The 21,397-nt window shown below is 38.4% G+C and overlaps 2 protein-coding genes across 2 annotated transcripts; both read left to right on the top strand.

The window, feature by feature from the left end:
- The first annotated feature begins 4,747 nt into the window (after nucleotides 1-4,747).
- Nucleotides 4,748-10,893, top strand: LOC308410323 (UDP-glucuronosyltransferase-like). Its single transcript, XM_080903580.1, has 5 exons — nucleotides 4,748-5,670; nucleotides 6,250-6,381; nucleotides 6,669-6,756; nucleotides 6,904-7,123; nucleotides 7,422-10,893. The coding sequence occupies exons 1-5, from the start codon at nucleotides 4,810-4,812 to the stop codon at nucleotides 7,702-7,704; spliced, it is 1,584 nt and encodes a 527-aa protein (XP_080759706.1). The 5' UTR covers nucleotides 4,748-4,809; the 3' UTR covers nucleotides 7,705-10,893.
- A 3,887-nt stretch (nucleotides 10,894-14,780) lies between these two features.
- Nucleotides 14,781-16,583, top strand: LOC308409909 (granzyme B-like; the record flags this gene model as incomplete). Its single annotated transcript, XM_080902906.1, has 5 exons — nucleotides 14,781-14,826; nucleotides 14,950-15,094; nucleotides 15,699-15,846; nucleotides 16,031-16,291; nucleotides 16,431-16,583. 5 exons carry the CDS (start codon nucleotides 14,781-14,783, stop codon nucleotides 16,581-16,583), a joined length of 753 nt encoding a protein of 250 aa, XP_080759032.1.
- Between the last annotated feature and the right edge of the window lie 4,814 nt (nucleotides 16,584-21,397).

The following is a 21,397-nucleotide window of genomic DNA, read 5'->3' as shown; positions in this document are numbered from 1 at the left end:
GTACTAAAAGCATCAGTTTGTATCTTTTCATTTCAACTAGCGAATATTTGAATTTATTAAAATTTCTATGTAAACATGAATGCGTGACAATTATTTTGGCAAGAGAAGGTTTGTGCTTGAGAAGTTAAAGTCCAAATATGAAGGTGAAAGAATGAAACCCAGTAAGAGCAGATCAGCACAATATGTTGCTGAGTAAGCCATCAAGGCAGTATCAGATCAGTGTGATTGTATCACCTTATATTACTTTCTTTTCTATCCCACAAACAGACTTTATGCATGCATACACACTCACACTATGTTTTAGTCGTGCTATAGGCTAAATCTTATTTAGCCGTATACAAATGAGCTGGATTTTTGTCAAGAAAAATTCTTACATTAAAATGAAACATGTACTTCTAAATTGTACACTGAATACCTGGTGTCAGGTGTATTACAAATAATTAAATCATAGAGTTAAGTGACCTCTTCATATGACAACACATCCTTTTACTGGCTCTCATTGAAGGGAGAAACTGAAAGAGATAAACCAAAGGAAAACAATTAAGAACAGTGATTTAATACTGTTCCTATATCAAACTTTGCACTTTAGAGCCACCAGCATTTGATTTGAAATGTTTCAATACAGGCAATCCTCTCTTTTTCAGGAAAACAGTGTAAACAGTGCCCCCTCAATCTTTACTTCACATGTACCACAAATACTTTTAATGGTGTGCTGGCTGCGCACGTGCAGGTTTAACTGCCATGAGGTGGATCAAATGTCACTCTCCTGAACATTAAACTCATATCAGTTTTCCTGCTACCTTTCATAACACCTGGATTTCAGCCATCGGGACTCTAAAACTTCTAAAAGTTCCCTCATAAGAATTTGTAACTAATTAAGTCTTTCACTCAGTGGCAATGTTGCAACCACACTGTCTAATCAACAAGGGTGTAAAGCAGGTCAATATGTTTGAGTCAATGTTAAAAAGTTATCAACAAAATGATAACACACGAAAGGGCAAGCTTATACTTTAAATTCTGAGGTTAGTAAGGGAATCATTTTGAACAGACACCTGTTTATATTAGTAGCATTCACCTGTTAAATGAACATTTCCAGAGCTTTCAGCTTCCAGGCTCCTCCTCTGTGGAACCTGCTCCCAGTTTAGATTCAGGAGACAGACTCCCTCTCTAAGTTTGAGACCAGGCTTAAACGCTCCTTTTTAAGTTTATTGTCAGGGCTGGTGACCCTAAATCCTCCCTTAGTTATGCTGCAATGGGTCTAGGCTGAGTGTTTCTTCTTCACTCACATTGTTTCATTCACTATGTGTTTGTACACCACTCTGCATTTAATCATTAGTTATTATTAATCTCTGGCTCTCTTCCACAACGTGTCTTTGTCCTAATCAGAGGATGGTGCTTTGGTAAAGAGGCAGCAAACCAACAGAAAACTTCAACTTGGAGGGTGTTTCAATGATTTGGCACCATGCCATCTAGGTGAACAGCAGAATCAACTTCACAGTTTTGTCAGTCAGCATGATATCAGCACAGCCTTTTTGTTTTTTCAGTTTGTTTGTTTGTTGATTGTTATGCATGTGTCTTATTTGCTAAAATGCCACATGGCATAATGTGGTCAAGGTCAGGAACTATAATATAGTCCCGTTTGTATGATGTTTTATTACACTGTCACAATTGTTTATTGTTTTATGATTGTTTATCTGTGAGCACGGAGAGTGTGTTGCGTGCCGAGGCTTTCTTGTCGCAATAGCATCTAGCCTTTTTAGATTTTCAAAAACAACAACCCTTTCACACATTAAACAGACTTTACTCTGCCGGCTCCTCAGTATAGCCATTGTATTTCCAATTATATAAAAGTACTCAGGTTACTGCTCAGTAAATCCACACATGCAAGGAAATGGATGTCATGTGTCTTGCATCCTGGATGCTCTATGCAGGTTCTATACTCACATAAAAAGTATTTCCAGTAGTGAAAATACATCTGGCACAGACAATGTCCCCTTTTTTTTGCTACTAGTGAGAAAGTGAATCTTTCCAACTTTGGTTCTTTTGTGAAAATGTCTCTGTCAGTCCATTCCCAGTGTCAAAGGGCCGGTGTTCTGTATCAGGGTGACAATTCCTCACCCTGTTTTCAGAAAACAAAAAGTCTTTGGATAAGAGAAAATATGTGAGACCACAGTGGCAGACTTCCCAACAGTTTACAAAAATATTCTAGTTCCAGTTACAATAGGGCTGGTAATTAATAGTCATTCAAGTTCAAGGAAGGTGAGGAGAGTAGTCACACCTCAAGAGTCCTTTACAAGTATAAATATCTGCTCTTCAAGTGTCAGTAATCTTGAAACTGCCAGGTTTCTGCATTTTGTCTTCTAACCATGTCTGAAGGCTAAAACATATTTTTTCTTTAGAGCCACAGAGGACTATGGAATGAAAAGCCTGCTGTCTAAGTTTCAGTAGAGATAACAGATAATGCCACAAAAATGTCATTTTATGAAAAACTGAAGATTTGTCTGCCAATGATGAGAGTTGATTTTTATTTTTTGTTGCTTTTTTCTTGCACAGTAATTTTACACTTCACTTCAGTGGCTGCTAACTTGTAATTGTTTCAGCATGTCCTATTGCAAAAGAGTTGAAATGCAGTTCATGTGAAAGGTCAATGACATCATTATTCAGACTTTAGGACAATAAGGCTTGTTCACTATAGTGTAAGTCAAACATTCCCACTGTTAAGTTGGCTGTTGTGCAGAGAAAATGTCTAAAGTGTTTTGACTGTCGATGGATGGATGGATGGATGGATGGATGGATGGATGGATGGATGGATGGATGGATGGATGGATAGGGTGCCATTGTTGTTTTTGCTGAATCTACAATCCTGATTAGTTAGTTACTTACAGAAATTTATTTTTTAAGACAAAGCGATGTTTACACAAAGGTAAAATTCCACATAACTGTTCTAGTATGTGTGGGTTTACGTGCCACCACTCTCACTTGTAGGTTATAGGTAAACTGGAATAAAGGGCAGGCTCTCATTATATAGATAGTTTTCTGTTATTTAAAGAACATAAAGCACACACAAAGCAAATAAGGACCTTTGCCCTTATTGATAATCAGTATATGCTTTGCCACCATGACTTGCAACTCCTACTGACTGCTAGAGTTTGACATTTAACCCATTAGTGTTCAACAGTGAAATTTCATGGATTAATTTAAAGTGACTAAAACGCTTGCTCGGCTGAACAAATACGTAGAGGCTAGACTGAAGTAGTTTTTTTTTACAACATCCTTTTTGTTACTTATCATTCAAACAAACACAGGTGCAAACAGACACACGCATGCATGCAAACAGTCAGGAACAAAGTATTGTTCAGTTTTTCTTGTTCACTCAGGAATAAAGTAAACCAGGCTTTATGGACCACAAAGAACACAACCACAATTATTTGATGTCTTATTATAGCTGGATAATCATGGGAGCCTGCACCTCTTGTAACTAACAACTAAAATGAGATACAATACAAAAAAGGCTGCAAATCGAACTGCAGTTATATCACAAGCAAGGATTTCACTGGATTTAACAGATTTGGATTTAAGGCGTGCAATGAAATGAATACCACATATAGTCTTGTATTTTTATCAGTCAAACACAAATACATGATTTTGTCACATAGTGCAGCCACATGTTGTGTCAGTACCCACTGGAAATTTTGTGTTTAAACCCCTAACAAGAAAACAAAAACACACAGAAACAGTTTTCAGTCATTTAGGATCGAACAAACAATAATCATTTTTAAAAAGCCTTCAGACTAAATGACTGCAACTTAAGACTTCTCCAAACAGGGTGCCTACATTCTGGATTGGAACTTGTTTCTACTGAAGAAATTATTTATTTAAAGATGGTCAACAATGTGGCCAGTAGGGAACCCCTCCAACCCACTAAGACCTCCTCCCTTTCCCTTTAACCCCTTCTTTTTTATGTAATAACAAAATCACTGCACTGAAAGTTATAAAAGTATGTGTGTAACCCTGAATCGATTCATAATTTCCTTGTGAAAACTGCAGACACAGCGAGCCACAGCACATTCCAGGACATGGGAATTTGTTGCCGTGACTTTATTCCAGATATTGTACTCTTGTTCTCTATAAATCTTACCGCTCTAACAAATATTTAGCACTATGGTTATTCAAATCAGCCTCAAGCAAGTTGTAACCAAAGGTAAAATTCCTTACATATGTTGTTTCTTTGATAATATCAAACCCCTCCAAGAAGAAGGGTGTTGGTGTCCTATTACACTTGGCTTCGCACGCCATCAGTCTCATTACAATGGCTCAAGGTTTGCGTGTCTGGAGGAGAGAGAAAAAAAGAACTCCCTTTAGCCCACATGTACCGGGGGTTTTTTTTTTCAGGGGGAGGGGAGAAGGAACATCCAAAGTAAATAAAGATGACTCCGCTCAAACTGGCAGGCATTACATGCAGTGTGTGACTTTCTGATCTTACTAGAGTTTGGCGGTGGATACGATTATAATTGCTGTTAAATCACCTGCCATACAGGTTAGCATGATAAATGTGTTGAGTGTAAGCGGACTTCACAGGACACAAAAGAATGATTAACAGGAGATGGAACTGTGCATGCTAGACTTCCCCCACTTCCCTCCCATAGGAATCCCTTCCCCGCCTGTCTTCCTGTTGTGTAATAGGCCAAGCCCAAATGCAGCCTGAACTTCCTGCAGAATTTAAGCACACACACACCCTCCACTTGCCCAAATACATAAAGCCTCCACTACGTCTCACACCAAACCAGCTTGCAGTACAGAGAGGAGGCAATGAGCAATGGGGTGTGGTTTCCTACTCTGGGGCTGCTGGCCATGCTATGCTGCTTCAGCATGGGGCCGGTTCAAGGGGGGAAGGTGCTGGTTGTGCCTGTGGATGGAAGCCACTGGCTCAGCATGAAGATATTGGTGAAGGAACTCATCCGCAGGGGCCATGAAGTCGTAGTGCTGGTGCCAGAAAGCAGCCTGTTGATCCAAGGCTCAGAGAGCTTCAGGACAGAGATTTACAAAGTGCCTTACACCAAAGCTGAACTGGATGGATCTTTCAACATCTTCCAGAATGAAGTCTTCCTCAAACCCGCAGAATTTGAAGATTTGATAGTGAATTTGAGGCGACTGGTCAACTTTACTTCACTCCAGGTGAAAGGTTGTGAGAGTTTGCTGGACAATAAGCCTTTGATGAATCGACTGAGGGAGCAGGGTTTTGATCTTGTGCTTACAGACCCCTTCCTTCCTTGCGGGTCTGTCCTGGCTCATATGTTTTCCATTCCAGCTGTTTATTTCCTTCGTGGGCTTCCATGTGAGCTGGATATGAAGGCTAACAAGTGTCCTTCTCCTCCTTCCTATGTTCCAGTGTTTTTCTCTGGAAATAGAAACTCGATGACTTTCCCAGAGAGAGTAAAAAACTTTGTAATGTATGGTGTGCAGTCCTACATTTGCACAATACTCTATCCTCACTTTGATGATCTAGTCAGCAGGTATATAGGAGAGATTTCAACTTATCAAGAACTTGTCAGCCACGGGGCTATCTGGCTTCTCAGATATGACTTTACCTTTGAATGGCCCAGACCTCTCATGGCAAACATGGTGTTAATTGGAGGGATCAACTGTGCAAAGAGGGCTCCCCTGCCAGCGGTGAGTATGTGAATATATGAACGCAAGTGTAAACAAGCACATGTCACGTCTGGATGTAATCAAGCCAAATCACATATGCTCAGAGCTTACTGAAAAGCAGAGAATCAGCAGTCATTAGTTTTATATGGAAGAGGAGGTCAGAAACTTTTCTAACAACAACTAACATGAACTGCTTAGTGAAGTGATCATTCACATTAATGCTTGCTAAAGGGTTCTGGGACTACAAGAGATCTGTTAGTTTCAGAAATAGAGATGCAAATTATTTTTGACAGTTTTACCAAGAAATGAGTTATGATACTAAGGCACAACTGGTTTTTCTGCTCTTCTGGAAAACAAAGAAAATAAATGCAGATTCCCGAACAGTGGCCAGAATAGTCTAGGAAGAGAAGTGAGAGGCAGTGTTATGTCAACAGAGATCAAAAGCTGTACAGAACCAAACGGTTTGTTTATACACAAACAAGGAGGCTACAATACACAAATGAATTCTTTTTAGTATATTTTAAAATAATGCATAAAAGCTGTTGGAAAAATGTCTTTGTTTTAGATTTTTTGTCTGTTTTTTTCCTCCCCTCTCTGCAGGACTTGGAAGACTTTGTGAATGGTTCAGGAGATGACGGCTTCATTGTGTTTAGCATGGGTTCAGTGGTGTCCACCATGCCTGAAGAGAAAGCAAAGCACTTCTTAGACGCTTTTCGAAAAATACCTCAAAGGGTAATGATAACCTGAGTAGCTCACTGTACATCAATGGAATCGATTCACTTTTTTATACTTCTGTTTAGGATAAAGCTGGTTAATACACAAGATTCAGCCACACGAGCCACACAAACATTTACACAATACCCAGAGATTTTCACACTGTGCAATGAGGCCAAATGTCTAATCGGATTAAAGTGCAGGACTTTGTCCTCTGCCTTGCCTTGCTCTAAACATACAAAACCCTCCATTTATTACTTATGTACTCTGCACAATGAACAGAGATGGTTTTATTTGTGTTTCAGGTTGTGTGGAGATACACTGGTGCACTACCTGATGATATACCCAAGAATGTCAGAGTTATGAAGTGGTTACCTCAAAATGATCTCCTAGGTATGCATAGTTAAGTGAGAAAATTATGGTGTGCTGCTGTAATATCACACCTTACAAGCTAAAAACATATGACACTGAGATGAAATTATCTACATGTGATTCATGGTTGATTTGACCTGTAACCGAGTTTGTGTCTGTGCTCCCTAGCCCATGCCAAGGCTAAAGTCTTCATCACTCATGGAGGCTCCCATGGTATCTATGAAGGTATCTGTAATGGTGTGCCCATGTTGATGTTTCCACTTTTTGGAGACCAGGGAGACAACGTGAATCGCTTGTTGGGCCGTGGCGCTGCTTTGAAACTCAGTATATACGACGTGACAACTGAACAGCTACTGGGTGCGCTAAAGAAACTTATCTATGACAAAAGGTGAGGAAACTGGTTATTGAATTGAAATGCACTGAAGAATGCAAAAAAAAAATGGTGTTGAAATACTGTGATTAACATATTTATTGGACCCACATCATAAAAACAAGACTAAAATGACTAAATTTATATTTTTTATCGAGTTGGCACACTGGAAATTAATCAAGCATAACCTTCGACCACTAAAACTACTTTTCCTGTTAAGGAACGCAAGTTAATAACTTTAAACCTACATGGACGTGCTTGGTGAATCAGTAACTGGAAAACATTAAACCTTTAACAAAATATTACCTGTCCTCAGGTACAAAGCAAAGATGATGGAGCTTTCAGCGATACACCTAGACCGTCCCACTGAGCCTGTGGACCTAGCTGCGTTTTGGACCGAGTTTGTCATGAGACACAAAGGAGCTTCGCATCTCAGAGTGGGCGCTCATGATTTGAACTGGTTCCAGTACCACAGCTTGGATGTGCTGTCGTTTTTCGCCGTCATTCTCATAACAGTTGTGTGGATGACAGTGAAATGCTGCCGATTTTGTATCCGCAAGTGTTGCAGGAAAGGAACTGCAAAAAGAAAATGTGAATAGCGTTTATATTCATTTGCATTCTTTAATTTTTACATATTCAGTGACAAAGCTAATGGTTGAAACACTGCACTGAACTTTCAGCTGGATGTACTGTACAAGTGTTTTATGTGTGAAATCTCAGCCAAAGTGCTATTACCAGTGTTGGGTAAGTTACTTTAAAATAGTAACTTAGTTACATTACTAGTTACTGCTATTAAAAGTAACTCAGTTATTTCAAGTTACTTGTTACTTTCAAAGTAACTAGTTACTAGGGAAAGTAACTTTGCTTTTACTCAGAATTCTCTTGTTAATGTGTTGCTTCCGTAACTGGATACCCAGCAAGAGTGCCAGTCTTCTAGCTTGCTTACTTGCCACAAGTGCACTGTGCCACCTACCAATAGAAAGGAAAAAAATAATGTGTATATTTCCACGAGAGAAATCCCACGCCTGGACCGTCGTTGACCGCCGCCATGATTCTAGCCTACGTCACAGCGTCATGTGCGCTTTTTACATCCAACACGAAAACTGCAGTCGTGGTGCTTTCGATTGTACTATGAACTCGGAAATTCTGCCTTCTGAATAGGAAGATGTAGGTAACACCAGACTGCAGATGAGCTGCATACAGGGCTGGACTGGGACAAAAAATCGGCCCGGGCGTTTTGACTGACCGGCCCGCCATTATTGGAAAAATCATAAAGCCTTTGAATGAAAACAAACGCTGTTGTGACATTGATGTACACTGTTTTGATCTATCAATCGTTTGTTGTAAGATTCAGATAATTATTTTTTAAAAGCTAGACATTTTAAATGAGAATAAGAAAGAAAAGTATTTCTTTGTGCCCCCCTTTCCCTGTTAATGCCCTACATGCCCCCCTGGCAACACTTTGCTAGATCCGCACCTGCACAGTTACCAGCTGTCAGCTACCTAAAAAAGGATCCTGGTGTTATTTGTCTCTCAGAAACAGTTCATAACTTCCCTTCAACTCATTCATGTCACCTAAAAGGTAAACCTGTTTCTCCATCACCTGTTCAGCTCTAATGATTCAGTAAGGACATCTCCTGGTTTCATCTTCATGTTTCCCTCTCACCACATATCCAAAACCGATATCATGACCAGCAGCTTTACAGCTGTGGCTCCAGCAAACATCAGCTGATACTAGAAATTAATATTAGATAAATTCTAACAACAGCTGATCAAGCTTAAACGTGCTGCTGTTGTTTAGCGCGACATCCACTGGTTTCTTCTTTCTGGCACGAAGTGGGCGATAAACAAACAAGAGAGAAAAGCCGATCAGCTGATCATTGATCAGTTTCATGATTGAAGTAGAAACGGGAGAGGGAGGGGGAGAGAATGAGAGAAGAAGAGGCAGCTGTGCAGCGTAACGACACAGAATAACTCCAGCTTTGTGTGTTTTTCATGCTAGCTGAAGTACGGGGCAAACTGTTCCTTTTCACCTCAATACCAAACGAAAATATTACGAAACGCTCTCTGAATATGGAACAATTCGGGATGGTTGGCAACTCTAATAATTAACCTTATGAACAAAATAAAGTTTAACATCAGTAACATCATAGCACCCACCCAGCATGCTAGCTAGTACGCAGCTTAATGTAACTGACTGTAAAAAGTCAGCACAACGAAAATAAACTCCACCTAAACTTGGTTTATATCTGACCCAGATAGACTGCAGGTCACAACTTCTTACCTGAAGTTCAGTTCACCTGACACTCGGACAGGCGGCCACTTCGGGTCTCTCCTCCTCCTGCCTCCCCTTTCCCTCATCCACCTGCTGGCCTCCACCACTTGCTAATATTACTGAATCTGTGGAAGCTCCGCGATAGCCTCCACACGAAGTAACAAATAACGAGCCTATCTAAATCCCAGTAACGTGTTCCTGATTTTGGCATAATAACTAGTTACCGTGCTCGTTACCACAATAATAACGTAGTTACTGTAACGCATTACTTAATAACGCGTTAGTCCCAACACTGGTTATTACTGACTTTAAGAAGTGAAATATAATGATGAATGACATAATTCCAGGCAAATAAATGATGCTTTTAAACAACTTATGTGTGGATTTAATTGTAATATTTCTGAAAATTTGAGAATGTTGTACATGGAACAATACTTTGAAGACTGAGGGACCCTTCATCAGTCATCAGTCATTCATCGGGATTGTTGAGTGATTGGATTACTAGTGCACTAAATGGCTGAAATTCTGTTCCTTGTTAGTAAGCAGAATCCCAACAACTAACAAGACAACATTTCTAGTGTTATTTACACTATGTATTTGTTAACTGGCATCTCTCCCAGAGAAATAACTCATATAAAAACTGAACTTATCCACTTGTTTAACAGAACAGCTGACTGAAAGAGCCTTTTTTTACTCTCCATATCAACATCTTGTAAGATTATTTCAAAAATAAACCATAAAACCTGGAGTTTTTACCTTTGAAAGGCAAACATATACTTTAGTTTTCAAGAATGTACCAAAGAGGCTGTGGCCACAAGTGGTCGCTGAGTGTTGCTCACTGTTAGGTGCAAAACAGTGTGACAGTAACCTCATCTTTAAACCACGATAATGAGAGTGCCCGCTGTTTTCACTCTGACTCCATCTCTTTGATTATAACTCAGGAGCCAAAAGATGTGTTAAGAATGCAACACTGGCTCTACAGCGCAGTCCTGCCAAGAAGTTTTCAGGTGTGTGAACGAGGAAGAGAATGTAAAACCTTAGAAACTAATTGTTAGGTATTTTAGTACCATGGGAGCATTTACTGGATATTGTTTTATAGTGACATTATACAGGAAAACTCTGTCATTCAATAAGGCCCCTTTGTTTTAGTTATTTTTCTCTTTGACCCAAGAATTGATGTGTGAGAATCACAGGCTGGTACAAGGTTGAAATACCACAGAGATCACTCCCTCAGCTACATTAGTTTCTAAATCTCTTAGGAGACGCCTGTTGAAGGCCAGATGGTTTGTTTCAGAATTCACTAATGAAAGAACTCTTTGTTTTGTGCCTTGAAAATATGTCGCTGAGATAATCATAATTGTAGCTGAACTGATAAACTATACAAAGGGTGCTTCTTCACCCAAGGTGATCTTGGTCTGTACTGGTTTAAACTGAGAATCTGCTGACTCATGAATTTTTCCCTCTATATAAACTGTTGTACTTGAGAATAAAGTTGAGTCGATTTGGGAAGACAACCTGAAGCAGTCTCTGTTTTCTTGTTCTCCCAAGCTGCTCCCGAGCTCGTACTAACACGCTGAATGGCATGCTTGAATGTTACTTGAGAATATATTTGACTGTGTTACAGATTAAGGGACAATCTCTGCTGATAGGTGAAGGTACAATCTCTGCTGATAGACGCCCACGCCTCGGAGGAAGCCGATCCACGGATTAGGCCCTGGAAGCCGTTTCCTTCACTAATCATGACACAAATATCAATAATAATGAGGACATTCAGGCTTGTTGGGACATGTGCTTTTGACAAGTCAAATTATTCAGTTTCTGTTTATCTGAGAAAAAATGTATGGCTTTACCACCTGTGTAATTGGTGTATGACTTAATTTCTTTACTTGTACAGACAAATCTGAATGAACACAGAGCGATGTAGTTTAGTAAGTGAAACTAGTATTTTAGTAATTCCCCTGTGATTAACTGGAATTTCAATGTGATTATATTTACCTACATGTATTTAAAGGTGGGTAGACTAGAATAAAGGTTGTAACAAGTCAGTTTTTTTGACAGGAAACAAAGAAACTATACTAGAAATTTAAAAAATGTTTTAAAAGAATATTCAAAATTCAACTGGTGTGTAACTAATTTTAAACACAGCATAAGGTTTTCTTTTACATAACCTAAGGACTAATTTTAAGTATTGCATAAATTCAGGTATTTTACAGGAAAGGAAACAGATGATCAAATGATGCTGTAATTTTAAGCAGTGCATTATTTCATGTTAATTTGGAAGAAAAACAAACTATATTTTCCCATCTTGCATTTTGAGTAAGCTGTACTTTTTGTTGTATCAGGTCCTGCATGTGCAACAAAGTTTTTAACACCCTGACACCAAAGTTTCCGTTGTGGCACTTGGAAGCCTGACGGCAAAAACAGTTAAGGGGCTTTGCAAGCCAAACTTTTCAGCTTTTGCTTCAGTGCCATCATGATCTACTGCATCACATGCATCTTTCTACAAGTCTCCCTCACAGGTAAGATAAGGTCATTTTTGAAAGACAAGTGAATAAAGCATATTCCTTTACTTTATATAATTATAAGGTCATGAGCAAGAAATGGGCATGATTTTGATATAATCAGTATATTGATTCTACATTCTTTTCTTATGTAAGGGGCTGCTGAGAGCAGTATAATTGGTGGCAGAGAAGCAAAGCCCCATTCCAGACCTTACATGGCATCACTCCAGTATCAAGAACACCATTCATGTGGTGGGATGTTAATCCGAGAGGACTTTGTTCATTGCATTCATGGCTTCTCAATCATATGCAAACATTTGAGGTCAGTTTTCCCCTGTGAAACCAGTCATCTGCATAGAACGTCTGAAAAAGATCCCCTTAATCTCAACTTAATCTCAACTTAATTCATATATTTAAAAGATACTTCCATTTAGCAAAATAATTATAACACTGTGATACGCGTACATACCAAGAACGAAACAAATGTGTTCTAAGAAGACTAGCAGATACACATTCATTTGAACAGGCAGGGTATTTGGGTTTATGCAGTTCTGGGAAAAAGAGTAGCACTTCAGGCACAAATCAAAGGTGTTTAATCAGGTCTGACAGTTTCATGTATGGAACGCGAAAGTGAAAACAACACAATGATCCTAACAAATGTGTGCTTTTTACTATGTTTTAGTTTATACTACCACTAGATGTTGCCAAAGTCACCAATTTTTAAACGTATACCAATGGGCCACAAACTGTGGAGTGGCCTCCTCTGGTGGAGCAAAGAGCTACTGCTGGGATGTTCGTTACCAATACATTCATTGAGTTATATTAGGAAATTAATGAAAAACTGCAGTAAATATATTTTAGAATTGAAAGCATCAATTTGATTAAAGAGCTCCCAAACACTGTGGATTAACCAGTTTATAGAAACATAAACCTTACACTTTGTGGTGGTCTAATGAAAGTAGTAAACTAGTTAAAGAGCATATTTTTAAATCTGCAACATCTGTCTCTCAGTCACTGCATGGTCCAACCACACTCTCTTATGCTGGTTGGTTAGGCCTCTTTTCTGGCCAATGTGGACAAGTACACTGTGTGCTTGGCTGAATACTCTGCTGTTCTCTGTACTGTATTGTAGAGGTTTCCTGTGGATATGTTTTGTACTCAGGATCAGATCTGTTTCAGTTTTCAAGAAAACTGAGACACTGTTTAGACAAGTGAGTGTTGCTCACAAATCAACACTTACCTCATCCTTAAACTATGAGGTGAGAGTGCCCACTGGTTTCACTCTAACTCCGCCCTTTTGATTATGAGTCAGAAGGTGTGTTAAAAAGCAAACCTGGATCTACAGTCAGTGACATTTACACTTGTAGGACCATGTGCTGTTAAAAAGATAAACAGTTCTGTTTCTGTTTTGTTTGTTTTTTTCAGGAAAACCTTTGTGGCTAACTGGTGCATGGCTTTTTACCCATACAGACAAATCTGTATTTATACATACAGCTATTTAGTTTAAAAAATAAAACTAATGTTTTAAGTAGTGCTCTTAGTTTTCGGTTTATCCAACTTACTCTTTGCAAATATTAGTTTGAATGAAATGTTATCAGTGTCAGCGTTTTCATTGCCTATCATCTTTGTTATTGTGGTGATCACACAGCAACTATAATCACATTTCACTCTGTGGTAGCCTCTGCTTGCTGCGATCATGTGGCTTTTGCTAGGTTGGTTAGCCCATCTGACTGCTTTCTATATATTGGGATCATGTAAAACCCCTTAACCGCTGTAGTATTATATCCTGTTCTTCAGGAAGCAGCTTGAAAGTGTAAACAAAGTTTCTGTATTTTACAGCATGTGCAGTAAAAAAAACAAGTGTAGATCGAGCCGTGCTAGATTTCCCACTAATTCCCTGATGTTACAACAAGTAATATTTGGCATAATGTCTAATTAAATGTGAGTTATTGGCTTTGTTAGATCATTTTGAACTCGTGTATTTAAAATAAAACATAGGTGTTTTGTACTAGAGCAAGAGTGTTTTGAAGCTTTTACGAGTTAATGAAATGAGGACGGGCTGCCAGAGGGGATCATCTGCTGTGATTATTAAATTTATGTTTCTGTGAAATTTGTCAGTGACACCCTCAATTATGATGAGAGATTGAACACATCTGAGAGAACATAGAGAGTAAATCAAACATCGAAATTTGTTCAGCTGCACAGATTCAAAGGCAAAATGAGAACGTAAACTTCTAACCTTTTGTTGTGTAAGGCAATGAATGTACTGTTCAACTACGTTTACAGCATTTAGTCAACAAGTTCATGTCCTTATAGAGAATGCTGTAAAGACACCCACCAAACTGGGCTTTAAATAATAAGTTATTATTAAATAATAAGTTCAGAAAAACATGTGCACTGTATGTGCACATGTGATGAAACAAAAGAAAAAGAAAGAAAGAAAAAAGGAAGTAATGTGTGTATAGGGTTCATAGTGAGAGGTGTGAATATCTTTGTACACACCGTGGTTACTATGACGATAATACACGCTTTCCATTTCACGATTTACCACCAACCTTCACCATCTTCCTTTAAAATAAATGTGATCGACAGAAAAAAAAAGGAACTTTCATCAGAGCAAAAATTGGAATTATCCTCTCATAGAGGTGTGTGATTTTTAGAGAGGACAACCACAAAACGTAGGATTTTGAATTGAATTAATCTTTTTTTAATATGTTTTTTCACAGTTGTGTTTCACATGTAAAGCAGTGAGCAGGGTGTGATAGCAACTCCTGCCCGTGCAACAAAGTTTTTGACACCTGCCCACAGCGTTTCCGTTGTGGCAGTTGGAAGGCAGACAGCAAAAAGGGTTAGGGGGGCTTTGAAAGCCAAACTTTTCAGCTTTTGCTTCAGTGCCATCATGATCTGCTGCATCATATTCATCTTTCTACAAGTCTCCCTCACAGGTAAGATTTTTGGAAGAGATATAATTAAAGCATCTCACTTTTCCTTTTTAAGGTCATAAACAAGAAATGGGCATGACTTTGATATAATCAGTGTATTGATTTTACCTTCTTTTCTCTTGTGAGGGGCTGCTGAGAGCGGTATAGTTGGTGGCAGGGAGGCAAAACCGCATTCCAGACCTTACATGGCATCAATCCAGTATCAAGCCCAACATTCATGTGGTGGGATACTAATCCGGGAGGACTTTGTTCTAACGGCAGCACACTGCAAGTGAGTGCAGGGGCATTTCTTTTGTTTTGGGTTTCTTTGTAAATCAAGAACTAAAGAAAAAAAGTCCTAAAAATTGGTATTTATGTAACAATTACCCCCCAAAAAGTTAAGGATTTTATCTATTCAAAATATATCACTACTGAGTTATGTTATAAACACAGTTTAACACACATGTTGTAGGTCTCCACTAAGATCCAGCGGCACATCACTTTCAGACTCACCTATCTATTCAGCAACACATTGTGTCCTATGACACAGGCATTTTAACCCCAGAAAATAAAAACCACACACACACAGATGTCGGTCTAACTATTTCATAATACTGCAAAGATGATTTCTCAGCCCAAATTTGTAGAGTCGTGAGCTTTGTAAGACAAATGGATGCAAACTACACTGATCAAATATCCACCACAGCATAACAGTCAAGAACTCAGGTTTTTCCTTGAATTTGTCACCTGTTCAGTATTTAAGCATATTGTAACCTGGCTGAAGAAAATTTGCTGTTATGAGTGTTTCATGGCTGTACTTTATAAACCTTTATTTTTATGTATAATCAGTGTAACTGTATGAGATTTCAGGACATAAAAATGTTAGCTTTTTTCAGATATGACAACAGCGGTCCTTGCACAGTGGTGCTTGGAGCACATGACATTAGCAAGAAAGAGAAAAGTCAACAACGCATCAAAGTGGCCAAGTACTACCGTCATCCAAAATTCAACGGGAAATACGATTATGACATCATGTTGCTTAAGGTAAAGCTAATAGGCCATCAAATTTCATTTTAAAGCATTTTTGTGCAGTGTACCTATTCACAGTTAAAGCTTTGTTATGCAATTTCACACTTGTGCTAGGTAGCAGGTGTGAGTGTGTGTTAATTGCTGACCTTTATATATAGAAGAAACTCCCCTTTCAATAACACGTTGATGTCTTTCACAGTTAGAAAAGAATGCCACACTGAATAAGTATGTGAAGACCACCGGACTACCTAAGAAGAATGGGAAAATACCTGCCAATATTAAATGTTATGTGGCTGGCTGGGGTCGGACTGGAAAAAATATGCCCACCTCAAATGTTCTAAAGGAAGCCACAGAGAAGATGCAATTCAGCAATGAGTGCAAAAGTATTTGGCAAGCATATTTTAATTCTAATCAAATGATATGCACCAAGTTTACCAAGAAGGATGGAGGAGTTTGCCAGGTAATCAAATGTTAAAGGCAACCAGTACACCATTATTAATATTCAGAAAAACTAGTTTTTGTTTTTTATTCATAACAAGAAAAATGCAATGTTTTCAAAGACGACTTAATCAAGTCTCTCTGCTCTTTTTTTTTTATAGGGCGATTCTGGTGGACCACTTATTTGCAACAAGATGTCTCAAGGTTTAACAGCTTTTACTTTGGCAGATGATTGTAATAATCCAAAATATCCTCATGTCTACACTAAAATTAATTTCTTCATTCCCTGGATCAAGGAAAAAATGAAAGAATAGAGGAATGTTGCATGAGCCACTAGTGAGTGGAGAAGTGGGCTTTTTTCATTTACTGATTAAACAATTTGGTTGAATGGTCTTTGTATTAAAAAGGAATTCAAAAGTTGAAATGTGTATGTTAAGCATTTGGATAAACACACCTGATTACACGCAGATATTGTGTAATAAACTTTAAACTGTACCTTTTCATTTTCTGAACTTTTCTTTATTTGCCTTTTCAATTTTGATTTCTAACTTTTAGGAATTTTTTATTTACTTTCATTACTTAATGTTTAAGCCAATGGAGCATGAGGCTATAGTCCAGTGAAAACCTTTGAAGCTGAACAGTTTTCCTTCTGTGAAACTAGTCTTCAACACAGAAGTTCTAAAACGTTGCCCTTAAACATTCTGTTCCTCTGTTTGATTCTGTTACATGTATTACATGTTTAAAAGATCATTTTTATTTAGCAAAGGTAAGACAAAAATAAAGACTAAGCAAAACTAACTGGACTTGGATCTCTTTGTCACATAATTATTTCTCTATTACCTATTACAGAACAGACATGTGCATACCTAAAACATTAGAAATTTGTTCTACGAAGACTAGTTTTAGTCTGTTTCACACCATGTTTTACAGCACTTGATGTGTCTGCAGCAAAGTACCTTGGGTTCATGCAGTTCTGGGAAAACAAAATACCGCCACAGCCACAAACCAGGCATAAACCAAGGGTGTTTTGTTAACAACCTCACGTGGAATGTGAAAGTGAAAGAATGGATGTTGTGAACATGTGCTGTATGACATGTTTTAGTCTACCACGAGGTGTCACCAAAGTCAGTGTCTGTTTTAAATCATACCAGTGAACCAAAGACTGTGAAGGGGGCTCCTAGTTTGGACAACCAGGAAAAAAGCTGTGCATCAATCCATCCATGGAATGTCATTTATCTCAATCTGGGTGGTGGAGGCACGAGTCTAAGCAGAGGCACCCAGCCCTCCCTCTCCCTCCACCTCTCCTTGGGGAACACCAGTATGTTCTCAAGCCAGCTGAGATATGTAAAGCTTCCAGTATGTCCATCAGAGTGTGCATGTTACATATAAAGTGCTTGTATGAATGTGTGTGAGTTGTCTTTGTGTGTCACTGGTTTTGTTTAGTTTGCACTCTTAGCTTCTTCAAATGCACAGGAAGCACGGCAGCATATAAATTTAAAGTCACATATTTAGGGGTTTTTTTTCTGAGTGTCTGACACTGTGCCCACTGTGTGTGCAGATGATGGTTGAAGCTGAAGTGATTTACCTGCTCAGCTTTTAGAAGAAAAAAAAAAAACACAGAAGCAGAATTTGCCCTTTCCAAGAACCACCACTAAACACCTGAACTTCCAGGCAAGTTTGTGCAATTGTATCATGAGTGTTCATACAGGAAGCTGCACAAACGCACTACAGTCGCTGAGGGAGAGAGAGAGAGCGATGTGTCATTAACACTGATTTCAATATCAATTTATTTATTCATTGCCAAATCACAACAATAGTCACCACAAGGCACTGCAGCCCTCTGCTTACTCAGAGAGAGGTTTAAATCAGAGCTAGAATAAGTGACAGTATGGGCTAGATGTACTAACACATTGCAAACTTTGTGAAACAAAAAAACACAAAAAAGTAATGTCAGTATTTACTAAAAATCAACAAAACTCAAAATGAATCAACAAAATGTCTTCAACATACCGTGGCTTCAGTTGCAAGAATTGCTCAGTCCATGTAATGGAGTTCACAGCTCTGACAGTGTGTGAGATATAGATCACAAAAACACATACGTGCATATGTTGTGCCCTCAAACTGGAGATGAATGAAGATACTTACATGCAGCTCTCGACTTCTGTATAGAGTGTCAGCTACAATAGACACAACCAAACCCGTATTCTCTCTGCAATGATAAACTCTGTCTCAGAACCACAGTTTCCAAACAAAGTTACTGTTATTTTCTGCATTAGCTGATGAGAAGACTTCAGGCAGTGCACAACATGAACTGTGACATAAGATAAATACATCTAATTAACTCACATATTTTAGCTGACACTGCCTTTCCACAGTAATTAAATAATACTTTAGTTCTGTATGTCTTTCAGTAGTTAACTTAAATATACAGACAGTGGCAGAAAAAACATCATTCAACATGGTGGGACAGTATTAAAAGCTAGCTTACACAGCTGAAACAGTCCACCATTCACCTCTTCCCTTACAATGAACAATGATGATGGAGTAAAAAAGTTTGTAGAGTTTTGTGCATGGCAGTTACCTTAAACAGGGGAAATAGTGAGGGGAGATGAATGACTACATTCCTGTGTACTGTAGTCCCAACCAAAGACAGTACCAATGGATCTAAACACAGTCAACCCAGGCACAATTCTCACCACTCCCTTTTCATTCCTACTGCATATTCCATACAGCAACACATTCAAAACAACAATTAAGTCAATCAAAAAATATAAGGAATAAAAATGTACAACCCTGAAAGGAATCAAATTTCGGATCCACCACACGCCAAACATTCCCCCACGAAATCAGCAAACCCATTTTTTTTCAATCACACATTTCCCATCATCAAAACATGATGTCCAATTGTTACTTCTTACAGTCCTACATTGGACTCTGTCAGTTACTGAAGTTTGTCTCCATTATAATGATTCTCTGCTAGACTGCCACTGTAGGCCTATATTTAACGTACACGTTCCATATTAATTTACTTCATTTTCTGTTTACAATTACAATGCTGCACCTGTCCTGCTAGAAAATTATCTTAAATTACCATCTCTTATTTTTTGACTGTGCTTGAAATTGCATTGCCTTTGGCAGACTGAGTATGTCATATTGAATTGACTGCATCTGTGTTTAGAAAACCAACGACCGAACTAACCACACCTGTAAGCAGTAATTTGTGGATTTTGCTCCCATTTTTGCCTCAATTAATAACTCTTGCAGAAAAAATTCAAAAACGTTTAACACTAGAATGCTAAAATAATCGAATCAGGCCCCAAAACTACAGAAAAACACACACCGGTACCAGAATTTAATGATATCTAAAGATTCAAAGCGTTGCATTTTTAGAATAATGAAACCAAAACTGAGCATCCCAGTATCGATCAAGGCCCGTCTGCAGTGTACTCTAAACCTGATTGTGCTGATGGTGGTGGAGGCTTTGCTACAGGTGGTACCGGACTCCTCATCAGTGTTTATTCACTCATAGCTGGATGTTTGATCTCTTTTATTTAACATTAAGCTGTGTTTTTTTCTTCTTTTGGGTGGTTTGTGCAGCTGTGGCTTAATGCTGCTTCTGTTTCTTAATGTGAATATATAGTATGAGTGAAGATGAGACTAAAATGACTTTAAGCTTTTAAAACTCAACTAAATATATTTTTAAATTATGTTTTTAAAGCAGCTACAGGTACTCTGATTGCAATCTGATTACACTGCACATTAAGCCTGATTGCTGACATATTGTTGCTGACATACTCAAATCAGTCTCAGTGGGTTGACCGACAACCTGATCCACCAAAAGGTATCATAGGCTCTACTATAAACTGTGTCTGGATTGGAGTCTGCTTGCACAGAACCAGAAGTGTATTGCTATGTGTTTAATTAGCGCATCCATCACGCACACACATGGCCGTGCACGTTTGAGGTGTGATTTCCGCCTCTCTTTAACTTTGATGCCATCTCTCTCCTTCACCTGCTCTCTGGTGAATGTTGCGTATATGGGGTAAGACTGTCAATCTAATGCACTTGATCTTTCTGAGTCCCACTAATAGCAGCCTCTTTGAAAGAGACTTGCATACAACCAATCTGCGAAAAAAAGAAACCGCGCAAAAGTGATCTGTGATGTTGCAGAGCTGTCACTCGCTCCCTCACAGTCTCTCACTGTGTGCTTATTTCTGAGCCGCTAATCCACTCAAGTCAGGTAATCATTAAGATGTACTGACTGCATCTTTGCATGGAAATCAGTGCACCGTTAATAGATCAACAAAATAATTTTCCACTTGCATGGGTGCAATTTTGCAAATGCATCGTAACACTGACATCTCGGCCTAATCTGGCCCTTGATATCATGATGACAGCTTTGATCGCTTGTTATTACGTTTCTTGCAGGAAATACTCTAACAGTAGAAACTGAATTTCAACCAGTTCAACTAACTGAATATTTTATTTCCTCTCCTAATTTTCCAGCTCATCCTACCCAGATCGGTTTATAACGTCACAATATTTTGAATCATCATCTGTGTACATCCTCCCAAAACTATACTGAAATATTTAAAATCTATAAAAAACAAGACATTTGCCTTTACTGATAAAGCTTTACATTCTTTAAAGACTTGGAAAGCTGCCCTGCATTCTTTGAGTTATACGTGAAATTGCTCTGAAACGTCTCTGTTGTGGCTGTAAGAGATCCATCATCTGTGAGTAAAAGTGGGATTGACTCATATTAGAAATGATTAAACTGGGAGACATTAAAGCAAATCTAAGGATATGTATCCACTAACGGTAGAAATAACAAAACCCTCTCTTTAAAGAAAAAAGGTTTGTAACATTTAATTGAGACATTTAAATTTTACTAAATACTCATTAAAACAACGTAATGTTCATAAACTGCTACAAAAACAGTTTTTATTTAATACACTGTATTCAGGGCAGATCCACCTTGGGGTCTGATGCTATCTGGGTAACTAATATCTCGATCCATCAGTAAACTGCGTGTGATCTATTTCTTCAAATTTTGAACTTTAGTTTCCGTGTCCTACATTTTATTCCTGTTTTGTTACAGCTAAATAATTTAGATGTAAACATCAAA

This window comes from Rhamphochromis sp. 'chilingali' (assembly GCF_963969265.1).
Source record: "Rhamphochromis sp. 'chilingali' genome assembly, chromosome: 14".
NCBI classification, from domain to species: domain Eukaryota; kingdom Metazoa; phylum Chordata; class Actinopteri; order Cichliformes; family Cichlidae; genus Rhamphochromis; species Rhamphochromis sp. 'chilingali'.
This window is presented reverse-complemented; position numbering and strand designations above follow the sequence as displayed.